The 14,687-nt window shown below is 38.4% G+C and overlaps 1 protein-coding gene across 2 annotated transcripts in view; it reads left to right on the forward strand.

Annotated features, from left to right (window-relative positions):
* Nucleotides 1–14,687, forward strand: part of ctnna2 (catenin (cadherin-associated protein), alpha 2) — a 291,364-nt gene that overhangs the window by 248,360 nt on the left and 28,317 nt on the right. For both annotated transcript variants that reach the window (XM_035659486.1, XM_035659487.1), the window contains exons 10-12: nt 8,380–8,472; nt 10,108–10,264; nt 10,883–11,083. In XM_035659486.1, coding sequence (XP_035515379.1) covers nt 8,380–8,472; nt 10,108–10,264; nt 10,883–11,083 — 451 coding nt within the window. The remainder of the gene's footprint in view (nt 1–8,379; nt 8,473–10,107; nt 10,265–10,882; nt 11,084–14,687) is intronic.

Raw genomic sequence — 14,687 nt, forward strand, 5'->3', positions numbered from 1 at the left:
CGATGCCATGCATCGGTGTGTGAACGTGTATGAATGCATTAGTTTCTGCTCGATGGGCTTTGCCATCGCTGTGTGAATATGTGTGAAAGGGTGAATGTGGCTGCAGTGTAAAAGCACTTTTTAGTGGTCGGAAGACTAGAAAGGCACTGTACAAGTACAAGGCGCTATCCATTTACCATTTAATGTCCTGTCATTCACAGCAATATTAACAAGATAATCCAATATACAGGACTCTAAATAGAAGCTATATAAGATGCTCATCTACAGCATGTCCACACACACACACACACACATACAGTATATATCCTTGTCCCAAGTCAGTTCTGTCCAGCTAACTTTATGATTTGTTTATATTGCTTTCAATTACCTCTCTGTGTCCCTTGTTGAGCTCAATGAAATTTTATATTGTGGATATTATTCTCTAGGTGCCCATCTTCTCTTCCTATGGCCTTCTTCATTCAAGCATTCAAATTTCAATGTAAATAAATCACATTTTGATGCCTCTGTGGATGTGGTCACTGATAGAAGCCACTGGTCCTTGATATTTAGCGCTACGAAGCGGGGAAAGAGCAAAGACAAGACTGCGGCAAACAGATTGCTAGCATCTTTGTTTGTATTACATCAGGTGCCTCTACTCCCCTTTCCGGTGGTGTGTGTATGTACGTCTGCGGTCATGTGTATGTGTCTTAACTGTGTAGTCATCCACCCACGCTGTTGTCTCCTGTACAATTCTAACGTCTCGCTGCTAGCAGTGCTGGTTCACCTCCACAGCAGCCTGCAGCAAATTATCATATTTATCGAGAAGCCAGCCATGGTATTAGCAGGAATACCCAATGCTCAGCTGCGGCACCACAGAAACGACCACTGTAAATCACACTCTGTCAGCCTTTCATACAAGCTAAGTCATGGTTGTCAAGGAGACCATGATGTGATTGTGAAGGCTATTCTGCTTTCTGTAAGGTTTCGATCACAGCTTTGATTCAAAATCATATAGAACCAAATAGAAGAAAAACTAAAGAAAATAAAAAAAAAAAGAGAGAATTTCGGTGCAAAGAAGATATAGTCAACTTTCAATCAATAACCAATCAGACTCAGGCCTATTGCAATATCTAAAATTCTAAAATGCAAAACGAAATCACAGAACATAAAAGGGAAATTAAGTAAGCTATTTAAAACTGGAAAGCTGAATGCTTCCCTGGACTTGAATGTTTTCACATGCTGCATATTTCATATGTTGGTGATACAACTACATTTTTGTTTTTGTAAAATTCCAACATCTAAAATATGTTCTAAAGTTAAATAAGCTAAAATATGGCATTATAAAAGAAGCTGTTTTATATATTTTTGAGTCACAGAAAGAAGTCATCCAGGAGTTCCTAACATGTAGATATAAGGATATAGCAGCATCAAAGACATAGTGAAAAACCAGAAGACTGACTGATTGCTTCTTTAGTGATTGTGTCATTTTTTAGGGTCTATATAGTCTAGTTTTGCATCTTAGATTTTAGTTCCAGTCTTAATTAAAGTTGCAGTAGTAGTAATGTTATCAGGAAGCATCAATCAGAATTTAGTGTTTTGTTTCAGTTGCAGTTCTAACTTTATTGGCATTGTCAAATCACTCCTATGGTAGAGGTGTTTTTCTTGTAAAAAAATGTTTGGAGCACTTGATCTACATACTTCAGAGGCTGCAGACAGTATTGATCATTAAATGAAAGGATCAAATACAAATGCAAGGTCTAAAATAGAGGACAGAACACTGAAAACAGCAGCACTCTATTAAAAGTATTGCTGTCAAAAAGCAAGCTTAATCACCCAGCACACTCAAGAGCAGCATTAAACAAATTACAGGGTCATTAACAAAATAATTTTTTAGTGAAAGAAAGCCATGGATAACTATAATCGGTGTACTACAGAGTGGAGGAGGATCTCATTTCCTCTTCCTCCTCCTCCTCCTGACTTCCACCATACCGTGTGTTCATCCTGACCTCGATCACATGCACCTGTACATGTTTCTGCTGTAAACGTTAGGTCAGTGGGGATTTGTACATTTGCCTGAGTTGACCAAGAAGTACCTTTGTCAAGGATTCATTGACCGTACGAAACCGCATCAGTGAACTTTAATGTTGCTATCAAGGGGTGTCTTAACCTGATTTTTTTCAAACACCTTGGTCACTTACAGTTTAGCAGCACAATGAAAAAAGCAAGTACAGCCAGGGGCTTTAATAAAAGAAAATGGAAGCAATAATGTATTTCATTTTAGGTAGTTTTGTAGTCACATTGTAGTCCTAGTTTTGTTCTGTTTCCCTTTTTCATTTATTAATTTCTTTTTTGTTCATGTTCATTTTTATTTATTCAATTTTTATGAAGCTTGTAATTGTTGTTTTTTTACTAAGGTCATACAATATATAGTGATGGGGCTACACTGGACTGCATTATATTGAAATGTGTTTCTAATAATCTTCCCCCCTCATGTTTATAAATGGGGTGGGCAAAACATTACAAAAATGTCTCAATACAATGTAGTCCAGTTCAGCACCTCCGCAAACTATATCCTCAATAATATAACATAAATGAAAGCTCCTTTGACAGTGACAATCAAAACAGAACATTATTATATTTGTAAAGATCGAATTTATGGCTCAGCTGTTTTATTGGATCGCATTTGGTTTTACAAGTGTACCTAAGGCTCCATCCATACTATTACATTCCGTTTTAAAATCCATATGTTTTTCTACACTTGCACCTAGCGGTCACACTACCCAGGCATTTTCAAGCCTGTAAAATGGAAACGTTTGGAAATACTGATGGACCCTTTTCAGTTTTAAAACTCCAAAGTTGTGTTTTCTTCTGGATGGGCAGAAACCTTTGGTAATTCCCTGATTCATCACATCCGTCACATAAGCCTTTTCTGGAATAACAGTAACAGTATTGGTGAACAATGGTAATGGTAATAAAGGTTTTCCATATTCCTTATTTTTGTGATTAATCAATATTGTCATCTTACATGTACTGTATGTCTTCAAAAAAATATTCCCTACCCCTCATCACCAGTCTTGTGGGTGAGCATTCTACTATTTTAAAGCAGCTACTTTAATCTCAAACATTTGGGTATTAGAAATAATGAGAGGCAGTCTTTGCTTTTGTGTATATGTGCTTGCATTCGTGGAAGAGACTGCATCTGTATGCATGGAGTTGATGAACCAGGCCTCTGCAGGAGACAGTGTGTGTAGGAGTGTAGGGTTGTGTCCCAGTCAGCCGCATATTAGTGGACCTGTCACTTAGTAAACAGTGTCTTAAACTCATTTCCATTCTGAGTTAGGAAGTGTAGAGAGAACTCCTAAGTGCATTAGAGTCACTCGCAATTTAGGTCCACTTTGTCTCTCAGGCTATGGTGGGTGGGGGATGGAATAAAAGGTAGCAGAGAGAGCAATTAAACAGCAATCTGTAATCAGAATGACTCACAAGGCCATTCCCTAATTTCAGATCATGTCGTATCCTCACTATACAGGTTAGTCTGTTAATTCCATTTCCATTCTATTTTGTTTAAATATTAAGCATGAAATATTGTACAAATTAAGTTTTATTAAAATGGTGTTCCCTGTTTGTCACTCCCTATGAACGCACACATACATACCCACTAATGTCACTTATAAGGAAAACTATTTAACGTATACATAATATTTATATTTATATTTGTCATATACAGGTCAAATTCTTCTGAAAATTAGTAATCCACCAGTTAAGACCTGCCTTCATCTGAACAAGATCCAAGTGAAGATAGAATAGACATGCTCACAAATCTATTCCCGTTGTTTTTGTTACTTCACACTCCTTCTTTTTTAATATGCTGCTAGGTCTGGCATGCCTTTTGATGTTGTTCCAAGCCCAGTGGGCATTCTTCCTGAGGCAATACGCACTTTACTCCTTAATAGGGATTGATTTTCAAAGGCGTGGTTTATAGTCGGTCACAGAAGGTCGTCAACTCCTGCTGCTTGATATCCCCTTTAGACTTGAACTTCACACTTCACTTGACATCTGCCGTTACCTAATGTCATGCACCCTAACCTGATACTGTCACCTCCAGTCAATACGTTGTACATACAGGCGTCTCGGCTAGCAGCTGACAGCTCATGACTAAAACAAATAGAAGTACTCCTACGAGGGCAGGCCTGTTAATTTGTTCCTTCAGTTTCATGTCGGGTCTTAAAGTAATATAGGTCTTGGTAGACTGAATAAATGGTCCTCTCGCGCCTCTTCCTCCCTGGAATGATCACGAATGTTGAGCCTGGCTTGTACAGCATTTCTTGACAGATAAAATGCAGGTTGATTCCTCAAATGGCTGATTTATTGGTGTGTAACTGGTGTGACTCGTTTTGGTTAGGTGTGTGCGTGCCGTCCAGATAGGTGTGGTTCTGTTTCCTGTGTGTGGTGGGAATTAGTGGATCTCTCTCTTGACTTTGTCAGAACTCCGCTGTGATTATCTCGCCCGCCTCAGGTGTTGGCTGATACATTAGTTAGCTAGGAGTTGTGTGGTAGTTGGGTTATGTGCGATTTGGAAATGAGATTAAAACATCAATAACTCACTTATTATGCATCAATGGCTCCCAACGTTATACACTATGACCGGAAACTTCCCAGTGGGGTGGGCCACCAAAGTTCCATATCTCGCTTAACTATAAGAAAAGAGCTTTTATATTTTTAATATGTTTATCACAAGTATGATATATGCCAGTACTTTGATTTGGATGTATACGCGCCAATAGTCTAGAATAAATTGGTTTCACTCTTCTTTTTACCATGGCTATGGTCGCATTAACTTAACGCACTAGTCCTATGAATTCACTCACAACCTAAAACCGTGGCATCTCCCATGCAGTGCTTCTCTTTAGGTTCACATAGGCTCCGGCAAGTTTCCTTGTGGCTGTGTGTTGCCAAGAGAGAGTAGGTGTCCAGTTCGGTGTGTGTGCTGCTTGCTGTGTGTGCCCCAGCCCTGCTGGACACTGGCCTAAGTATCTATTATTAACTGGAAGGGAGATTTGTGTGGTGTATTTGCTGGAAATGGATGTAGAAATGGCATGGTTTAGGGGGGGCACTGACCGTCCTGAGTGAAGCAAGGAGAGTCTTCTTCTGGCTCAGCTTTTCTGCTCTTTGGCACAGCCACTCAAGTGTTCACTCCATCCAGAACGATCAAAGATTTGAAAAGTTTTAGGTATTACATCAGGATTAATTTAGAGGTACAACAAAGAGGAGATTCATGATATTGCATGGAGATAAACTGATTATGTGCATTGTATGCAGACAGTGCTAAATAGTAATAAAGAGAGGCTGTTAAGATGTTATTTAATGTATTATCATCCTCAGTGCTTCCTGGCAATAGATTTTGAGGTTCTCAGTAACAACCCCCTGCCTAAAAAATGGAGAAAAATTACACTATCAGATCTATTTTCAGTTACTCAGCTCCATTTAGGTGATTTAGATAGCATACATGAGAATGCCCATCTATCCAACTGCAGTGGAAACCTTCATCAAATTAGAATTGAAGTGATTATCCAGGGCAGAGCAAAAGGACAAAATCGATAGTTCTTTGTTCGAGGCTAAAATGAAGAATGGGCTCGGTAGGGATCTCTCTCTTTCTCTCTCCCTCACTCTCTCTCCCTCTCTCACACACACACACACGCCTCTTTGAATAGCATATTCTGTTCCAACATCCTTGACCATATCAGCATTAGGCTTGCTTGGTGTAGTCTCAAGCCTTCTGTCTTGGTTTTTCCCTCCTCTCTTTGGAGAAAAAAAACAAAACCTCAAAGGAGTAGCACTTCCTTAGATAATTGCAATTAGTAGTTTTGGCTGGATGTTGCTGCGCTGGCCCTGGCCCAGCTCTCTGTGTTGGGTAGGAGGGAGTGGGCCTGCTGGGCATGTTTCCAGCCTCCAGAAAGCCCTCTGCCCCTTTGCCTCACATGGGCCGCTGGGCCCAAAGAGAACTAGACAAAAAGAGGAGGCCTGCTTTCTACTAGAGACACGTTCCGCAATTGTACAGTAATTGGCAAAAGAGCTAAATGAGAAAAGTGCTGCACCTTTGTCCTACTTCGTTAAAGCCGGCTAAGAAACACAGAAAATTACACTTAACAGCTTTGGTATTCCAGGAAATTCAGTGTGATTTCAGTTTTAGCTCAAAAATGTACTACATGTTGTATTATAACAAAAATATAATTCCATGAACATTCTCTAAATAGGCCCATTTACCATGTCATATTAATGTGTGCATTTAGGAGAGCTTTGACAACACGGGAGTGTGTTTTACTTGCCAATACAATTCTGTCTTTCTCTCTCCCTGTCTTCCTGAACACGCACACGCACACACACACACACACTGCGCGTTAAACACACACACACACTGCTTCACATAAAGGACTGCAATCCATCAATGTGCTCATTGCTGTCATGAGTAAAGAGACAGAGCTCTAAGCAAGAGTCCTCTAACACAAATTTGATTTACCTCAATTTGCCTCAAACAGTGACATGTGAGCGCTAGAAGTGCTAATATAGACTGGCACCTTTTTCTGCCAACAGGCATGTGTCTGTTTAGTTCAGTTTCAAAGCCCGGGCTCATGCTGAAATCTGATTTACTTTAAGATAGTATTAAATTATAGAGAGTTTGAAGTTATGAAAATTAACTATGAAGTACAGTGATAGTGTGGAGAAATACTATGATGATTCACGTGAGAATACAGCAGACTGTGTGTGTGTGTGTGTGTGTGTGTTTATGTCAGAAAGAAATTGTTGGAGAAGTGGTTATGGTGGTTTGAAATATTTTATAGCACTTCTAATGTTTTACACCTTTTTCAAATTAGTCAAACAGCCCCTGATAAACAGGCTTTTGATATACTGCATGCAGATACGTAATCACAAAATCTTCAGATGCCATCAATCAAATGTAATTAGTTTGAAAAAAATGAACTGCTGACAGAGTATTCTAAGATATTAGTGGAGTTCTGTACCAAAATTAACCTGACATACAATTTTAATGACTAAGATAAGGTATGTGTCAATAAATGAGTCAGGTTGAAAACATGTTATCAAGATACCGTACCTTGATAGAAAGACAGACATAAATCAAAGTAAGGGTTGTTTCATGCATAAAAAAACATCTGGCACCTTAATTATACAATAAAGCACCTCTTTGCACCACCAAGCCACATAATGATTTAGGCATGCTAGTCATGCATCACTGGCATGCTGGAAATGTCAACCTAATGAGTAAGGCTTTCTGTATACATGCACAATGTGTGAACCTGGCCATTTTGGATCTGAATTAATACAATTATCCTGCAGCATCTGAGCGCTATATTCCAACCTGTGCTATGTCTCTCCTCTATGCCACCAAATGCTTGACATGCAAGCCCTCTGTAGTAATGTTAATGCAATAATTTAGAGGTTTGTACAATGTTAAATTGTAAAAATTAGTTCCCACACATTATCTGTTTTTAATGACACAGCATCTATGTCATCCACAGCTCATCTACAAATGTATTTCCACCAACTGTCCAGCACCAAAGTGCAAATGCCACTTGTGTTGTTTGAGCTGATACTTGCTATTTACTGGAATTGAGTGTTTGAGAAAGAAATGGCAAGAACCTACAATGTTTCCCCTTACGATGATTTTCTACAGACGTTTAAATTCCCTTTCCTGCACAGTAGCAATAAACGACACATACCATGTGCTGTATTTATATGCAGTAGGGATGTATCGATTGAAAATACTAAATACCTACTTACCGCATTAAAGTTGCAGTTTTTGGTCGCTGTATTTGTTTCTTCTCTTCATACTAGCTGTGAGGAGATCTCATCCTAATGTGATTCTAATGTAAGTAATGCAGGACAGAATCCACAGACCTTGTGCAAAAATGTATTCTAACGTTAAACTGAAGCTAATATGAGGCTTCAGTTGTAAAAGTTAAGACAAATCAAGTGACTATCTAGCAAATATACAGTAGTTTTAGTTCCATCATTGTGTTTCCTCAGACAGTGCTTCCTTGCTGAGCTACAGAGAACAAAGAGGAAATTTTAAGACCCAATACCCAATTGATTTATCTAACTTGGGCTACTGGGTTCTTATTAACTTCAACTAAACTTTAGAATGCATTTTTGGACAGGATGTGGACTGTCGATTTTGACCCCATGGCTTACAATAGAATCACATTAGAATGGGCTCTTTTTACAGCTAGTGTAAAAGTGAATGAAGGAACATGTGCAACAACCAAAACCTGTTTTAATGTGCAAATGGGCATGTGAATGTGGGGAGTATGCAAGTGTGGGAATTAGGAAAATGTTTTTGTGCTCATGACCTTCAGCTCATTTTTTTCCTTGCTTTCTTTTCAGGTGGCCAACCTGGCCTGCTCCATCTCCAACAATGAAGAGGGTGTGAAGTTAGTTCGAATGGCTGCCACCCAAATTGACAGCCTATGTCCACAGGTGAGGACTTAAAATAAACTTTTTTTCATAATAAAGAACTCTTTACACAAGCAGTAGTCCAGATGTTTTCGAAATTACAAATTCTTCTAAATTCACCTGAAAGGGGTATCTTTAGAGGGTTTTTAGAAATTGGAATAGCAAGAAATGACAGAGAAAGTATCAAATTTGGCAGAATGGAAGGAAGAGCTATGAATAATGTGTAGGTGGACCTTGTAGTACTGTTTCTCAGGATGCAAGCAAAGAAGGAGGTTAAAATCGATCCATTGTTTCCAAGGTTAACAGTAGGCCTCATTCACATGGGACCCAGCACAGTAATAGAAAGGAAAAATGGAGGAGCGAGGCTGAATTCAAGATTCAGGATCTAATGTGCAGAACCCACTTTCCACACCTGCTGAGACCAGCTTACTCAGAAAACCTGCTTAGAAAACATCTCCTGACACCTCTTGGCAATGCGCAACACAGACAGATTAAAAAAACATAGTAGACACAGACTTTGTGACTGGGAAGAAGGAACAAAGAGGGGGTGGAACAAAGAGAAATATTTCCATCTGTTCTGGGTAGAGTTAACTGTGGTCCCTTATCTTGACACATGCAAACACACACACAGAAAAACATGTAACCTCAGTAACTGTCATGTCCAGATCATAGTGTTTTTTTTCCTACATCCGATTAATTTGACTAAAACTATATATGAAAAGCAAGATGTGATAAAGAATAGGGAGAAATAATAGAACTTCAGATTAAAGTACATATGCCAGCTGTCACAGTGATATGATTAATACCGCCTGTTCTTAAGTACAGGTCTGTAGATGTGAAGAGTCTCCTGATGTTGCCAATGTAAAAAAGAATATAGGGACATAATTAGCCTTTTTTATATTCATGATTTTAAAGTCCTGTGATGTGTTGATCTTTTTTTGGCTCAAAGCCAAATGTTCTATCTTACATAGATCAGACTCTTGAAGCCAAGATACTTGGCCATTTGGGAAAAAAAACTTTGCTCTCTTAAAGCTGTAAAAAAAAAAAAAAAGTTTAACTCTTCAGTACATCCGTGGATTTTCTGGACAAGTCTGCTAATATTTACGTTTGTATTATATTTGTCTTCTTACAAATCCCATAAAAAGCCAAAAACCAGCAATTCAATCCCACAAAATTCTTCATTAAGAGGAACATGGTCTGTTTAGTTGTTTGGGGTTTTGTTTGAGTCATTCCCACCACCCTGCTGCCATGAATACTTATACTGTTATATATATATATATATACTATATCACCAAAATGAAAGCTGAAAATATTCCCCTACATATTCACTTTTTACTCCTATTTGTACGTTTGCCAGAGAATACAGTGGCCAGCTATTTTGTAAAATTATTTAGGTTTTTTTTTTAAATTAAACTATATATTTGTAACCTATTTAAAAACATTTACATCTTAAGTAGGAAAGAATGGGCTTGAGTGCCATGGTCAGGGAGTTTTGAGGGACAGACTCATACATGATTACCAATGGTTGTGGTCTTTTCCTGGGATATTTTGACAATAATAAAAACATAGAATAACACCAGCCTTATAATTTAACATAATACAGCATGTGTTGTTATTTACACACCATGTGTAACAATGTTCACCTTTCTTCCGTGCCAGGTTATCAACGCTGCTCTCACTCTGGCTGCCCGCCCCCAAAGCAAGGTGGCCCAGGACAACATGGACGTTTTCAAGGATCAGTGGGAGAAGCAGGTGCGCATCCTGACAGAGGCTGTGGATGACATCACCTCTGTGGATGACTTCCTGTCCGTGTCAGGTAGGAGGCAATTTAGCAGAAATTCTTCACTGATTGGCTAATAGAAGAAAGTTTTTGACATGTTCCTAATTTCCACTCACAGTCAAAGATTTATTTTGTGACTGGTTGCTTCAAACATCAAGTTGAAGGGCTTTCTCTGTGGCGGCTTGATTGGATAACAAATAACCCAAAAAATAATGGAGAAAAACAGAGAAAACACAAAGAAAGAAAAACAATCTGAAAACAAATAGCTGTTTATTTTGCTTAAATTGTGGTTTGTTCCATTTGCTTGTTGATTTGCATTTTGCTTTATATATATTCGGCTGTCCCATTCACTTGTCATTTTCTTAGGTTTTAATTTATGTAAAACAAACTTTTAGCTCTTGACATGCATTCATGAAAGTAATGATGTTCACTTTTGATGTACTGGTATATGTACTGGCATGTGTACAAACAAGATTTTAATTATATAAAGAATAAACTAATTCTCATTGAGGGAGAAACGTGAATCATTCCATTCAGTTCCTATTGCATTAACAATCTACCATATTAATCATCAGCACACAATATTAAAAATGTTCCATCAACCAGAAAGAGCCTTGGGTCCATTCACTGTCATTGTTTTTTGATTCTCCAAAGAGAACCACATCCTTGAGGATGTCAACAAATGTGTAATTGCTCTGCAAGAGGGCGATGTGGACACTCTTGACCGAACTGCTGGAGCTATCCGGGGCCGAGCTGCTCGTGTGGTCCACATCATTAACGCTGAGATGGAAAACTACGAACCTGGGGTCTACACCGAGCGTGTGCTGGAGTCCATCAAGCTTCTCTCTGAGACAGGTTAGTGCACTGTACACAAAGCTGGTGTGGCACTAGAAACCACAGATTAATGTATTACATTGTATTGTGAAGATTAATACAGTATCCTTCACCCTTTTTCAGTGCTTCCATCAAACATTTTGCAACAAGGCTTTTGGCAAGTTAAGCTACTTTAATAAGGAGTAGTGCAACACGCACATACACACACAAGCACTTGCATTAGCTTCCCAGTCTGGTCAGTGACTTATAGACACACCTTAATTGCCTAGATGCCCAGTGTCCCACAGTTTGGATCAGTGTCTTGGCTCTAATACAAACCCTGGACGCCACCTGTTCACTTCCCTGCCTCTCATCCATTTTTCATCTGTTATTTTTTTCTCTGTCACTGTGCATATTCTGTCATTCCAGAAGACCTGAGATTGTTCTTGTGGCAGACCAAACTCAGGGCCAATACATGTCTCAGTCACGTCTGAAGTCAACATTGGCTTCCCCCAAATTTAACTGTATACTTAGTATACTATGCACAGTATATAAGGCGAAAGGATGCAGTAGCAGGGCTCTAGAGCGCATATGCGACTAAACATTTTCACTGGTCACACTGGTCTGCAATTTTGGGGGTCTAACAACCTATCCATGACAGGTGTGTCGCTGGCAAAGCAGCCCTCCCTCCACTCAGCATGACAGTAATTATCTTTATGTACAGTCAATGCAAGGCAGAAACATAGCAGAGGATGAGCTGAAAACCGAAGGAAGCAGAAACAAACTGTTAATTTCAAAATACAATTTTGCAATAAAGATCTCTGCACATGAATGGCTAAACACGAAGAAGTCTGAAATTATATTTAAAGCTTAAAATGAATTATTAGGTGGAGTTAGATGCACCGGTGCTACCAATGTAAAAAGTTATTCTGGGGCCCTGTTAGGTAGTAAAACGTGTGCAAAAAGCATAAGATGGTGTTAAGAAGAGTGAGTATTAAGTTGGCTTTGAATTTACTGGCTTGGACCTCTGAACATATATAGCTTTGGAGTTTTCTAAAGGTTAAAGTTTTACTGTGAAGTTTTAGACCTCTAGGAGTGCCATGGAGCTGAGTGGGTCCCCATTCTGTTTATCACATATCCAACCAATGGTGTCACACAATTCCAATGATCTACAGGTGACAGTAACATGCCAAGATATGTTTCAAGAATGCACTCAAGAAACAGACTCAGTGAACATCAAAATAAAACCACTGGATTGAAAATGCTTTGGAAATTACCTTAAATTTGTTGAAGCTCAAGGAAACACACAAAGTATTTTAGTGAGTAACATTGACTGTAAAAGTTCCTTTTGTTTGTTTACAAGAAAACTCATTACAGGAGCCCTTCCTGTAAGATGGCTTGCATACTGTAATAATTTATACAATATATCATTATCATTTTTACAGTAAATCTACAATGTATTAAATGTGTTACATTAATGTGTATTGTCTTTAGAAATAGTTAAAACACAAGGAAATAGGAAAGAATCTGGTGTCCTATTTTCCAGGAAAAAAATTTGTGATGAAATAGGTCCTCAAATCCCTAAAAAGTAGGTGCTAACATGCCTTTAAAAAAGTGCACCATTATGAGAGGTCGACAAACAAAAGCACAGGATGAAAGGAAAGAGGTAATTTAACAATTACGTGTCCACAAGAATCAAATCCACAATCCCTCTGTTACACCAGCCAGCCCCCTCCTCATTCTATTTTTTCTCCATTCTCGCCTATCCATCCCTCTCCTGGTTTCTATCTCTCCCATTAGAGCCCATTTAGTGGGACGCTATATGTATTGTTTCGCTCGTTACTTTCATCTGCCAGGATAATTGAGAGACACAATCAGCTCCCCTCCCTGCTAGCTGATAAGTCACAAACAACATTAGGTGAGTCACGTGCGTTCATGCAGCCATCTGTCTGAGCCCCTCTTTCTGCACTCAGCTCCACCATAATGGACTACCTACAGTACTAGTTATATGATATTTTAAGCACATTTTGTCCTTTTATTGTATAATTCAGTTTAGTTGATTGTGGTAATTAATTGGTAAAGTTCAGTCGCAATATCTCGTGGTCATTTAAGGTCAATTTCGTATGACCTTGTCAAATGGAGACTATATAATTGTGCTGATGTTCTATTAATTCTCTATGGAGTATGGCGCTTGTTTCTAGAGTCAGCAGGACCCCAGAACCATTATGTCAGCATTACTGAGAACAACAAATGGAGAACTGTTGATTTTGTTGCATCATATTGATTGTCCACTAATTTGACTTTATAGTGTTTGGTTTTTAAAGAGTTAACATCATAATGTAAGTCTAATGACTTAAAATGAGAAGCAAACTACCTGAATCCTTTATACAAAAGAGAAATGAGATAAAAGATTCAATAATTAGTCGCTGGATACACAATATCGAATACCTGGCTGCCAGAATGCAACCCCAGACATACGCAGAGGTAAAAAGCAACATTTACCATCAAGATTATAAGATAGTAACTCTTTACTGAATTAGTTTTTACTTCATGAGACTGTACTTTTACTCAAGTAAATTTCAGAAATGCTGTACTGTTTTCATCATGTGATGGCTGTTGCAACTTTACAGCATGAGGTTTTACATCAATAACTCACTCTACAATGATATGATTGATTGTTGTGGCTGAAACATAGCCAACAGTGGTTTATATGGATTAGTTTAATCACCTTGACATCAAGATACTGTGCTGTACTTCTTATAGTTTATTTTATACTGGAACCTGTAAGAACAACATTGTTGGCTACATTAACAAATGTAGTATTAATTAACACATGCCAAAATAGTTTGGTTTCAAATGAATACCTTTCCCTAAGATAATAATAAATATTATCGAACGTGCAACTGATGTAAAAAGAAAAAAAGAAAAGAAAAAAGAAAAAAGTGAAACAAGGCACAGCCTTACGGCTACGGACAGGTCCAGTTAAATATTTACTACTGACAAGAAAAGTAACATTTTAGACGTACAGATGCGACAGATTACTTACAAATGTAACACTTGCACACGTGCCACCTGCATGAAATGAATCTCATACTGCTTTATTTTCTTTTGTATACTGGCTGTTTGTATGTATTTGTGTGTGTTTGTGTTTATTTGATGTTTTATATTTCATATTGAAACCTGCAAAATGTAAGACTTTTGTTATCTGGAGCAGCTTTCTACTGACAACAGTTCACACTGTTTCCAGTGCCAGTGCCAGATTTTATATGTCCAAAGAAAAAGAACAGGGATGGTGGGATGCAAGGCCGAAAGAAAACAGAAAGAAATTTACCAATGTGTGTTGACTTCTGCCTTTGGTGCTGAATAAGTTAGATTATTTCTCTAACTTTAAGTAATTTATATGTATGTGTAGACTGTCCTCCCAAGAAGAACAACAGCATCAGTTGTTTCAGAAAGTGCTCCAAAACAACATATGTTTCCGTTCATGTCACAAAGCCCTATGTCGGCCATAGCAATTGTGACAGGAGCGAAGGAGGAAGCAAGCCGACATTGTAAAGCATTTGGGGAAGATGGATGCCTCAACAAAACATCAGATTATGATGAATGTGCAAACTGCAGTTACGTTGCTCCCATGGTAAAAATGGAA

Source organism: Morone saxatilis, unplaced genomic scaffold (genome assembly GCF_004916995.1).
Source record: "Morone saxatilis isolate NCDOM2014 unplaced genomic scaffold, NCSU_SB_2.0 Contig17, whole genome shotgun sequence".
In the NCBI taxonomy this organism is placed as follows: Eukaryota; Metazoa; Chordata; class Actinopteri; family Moronidae; genus Morone; species Morone saxatilis.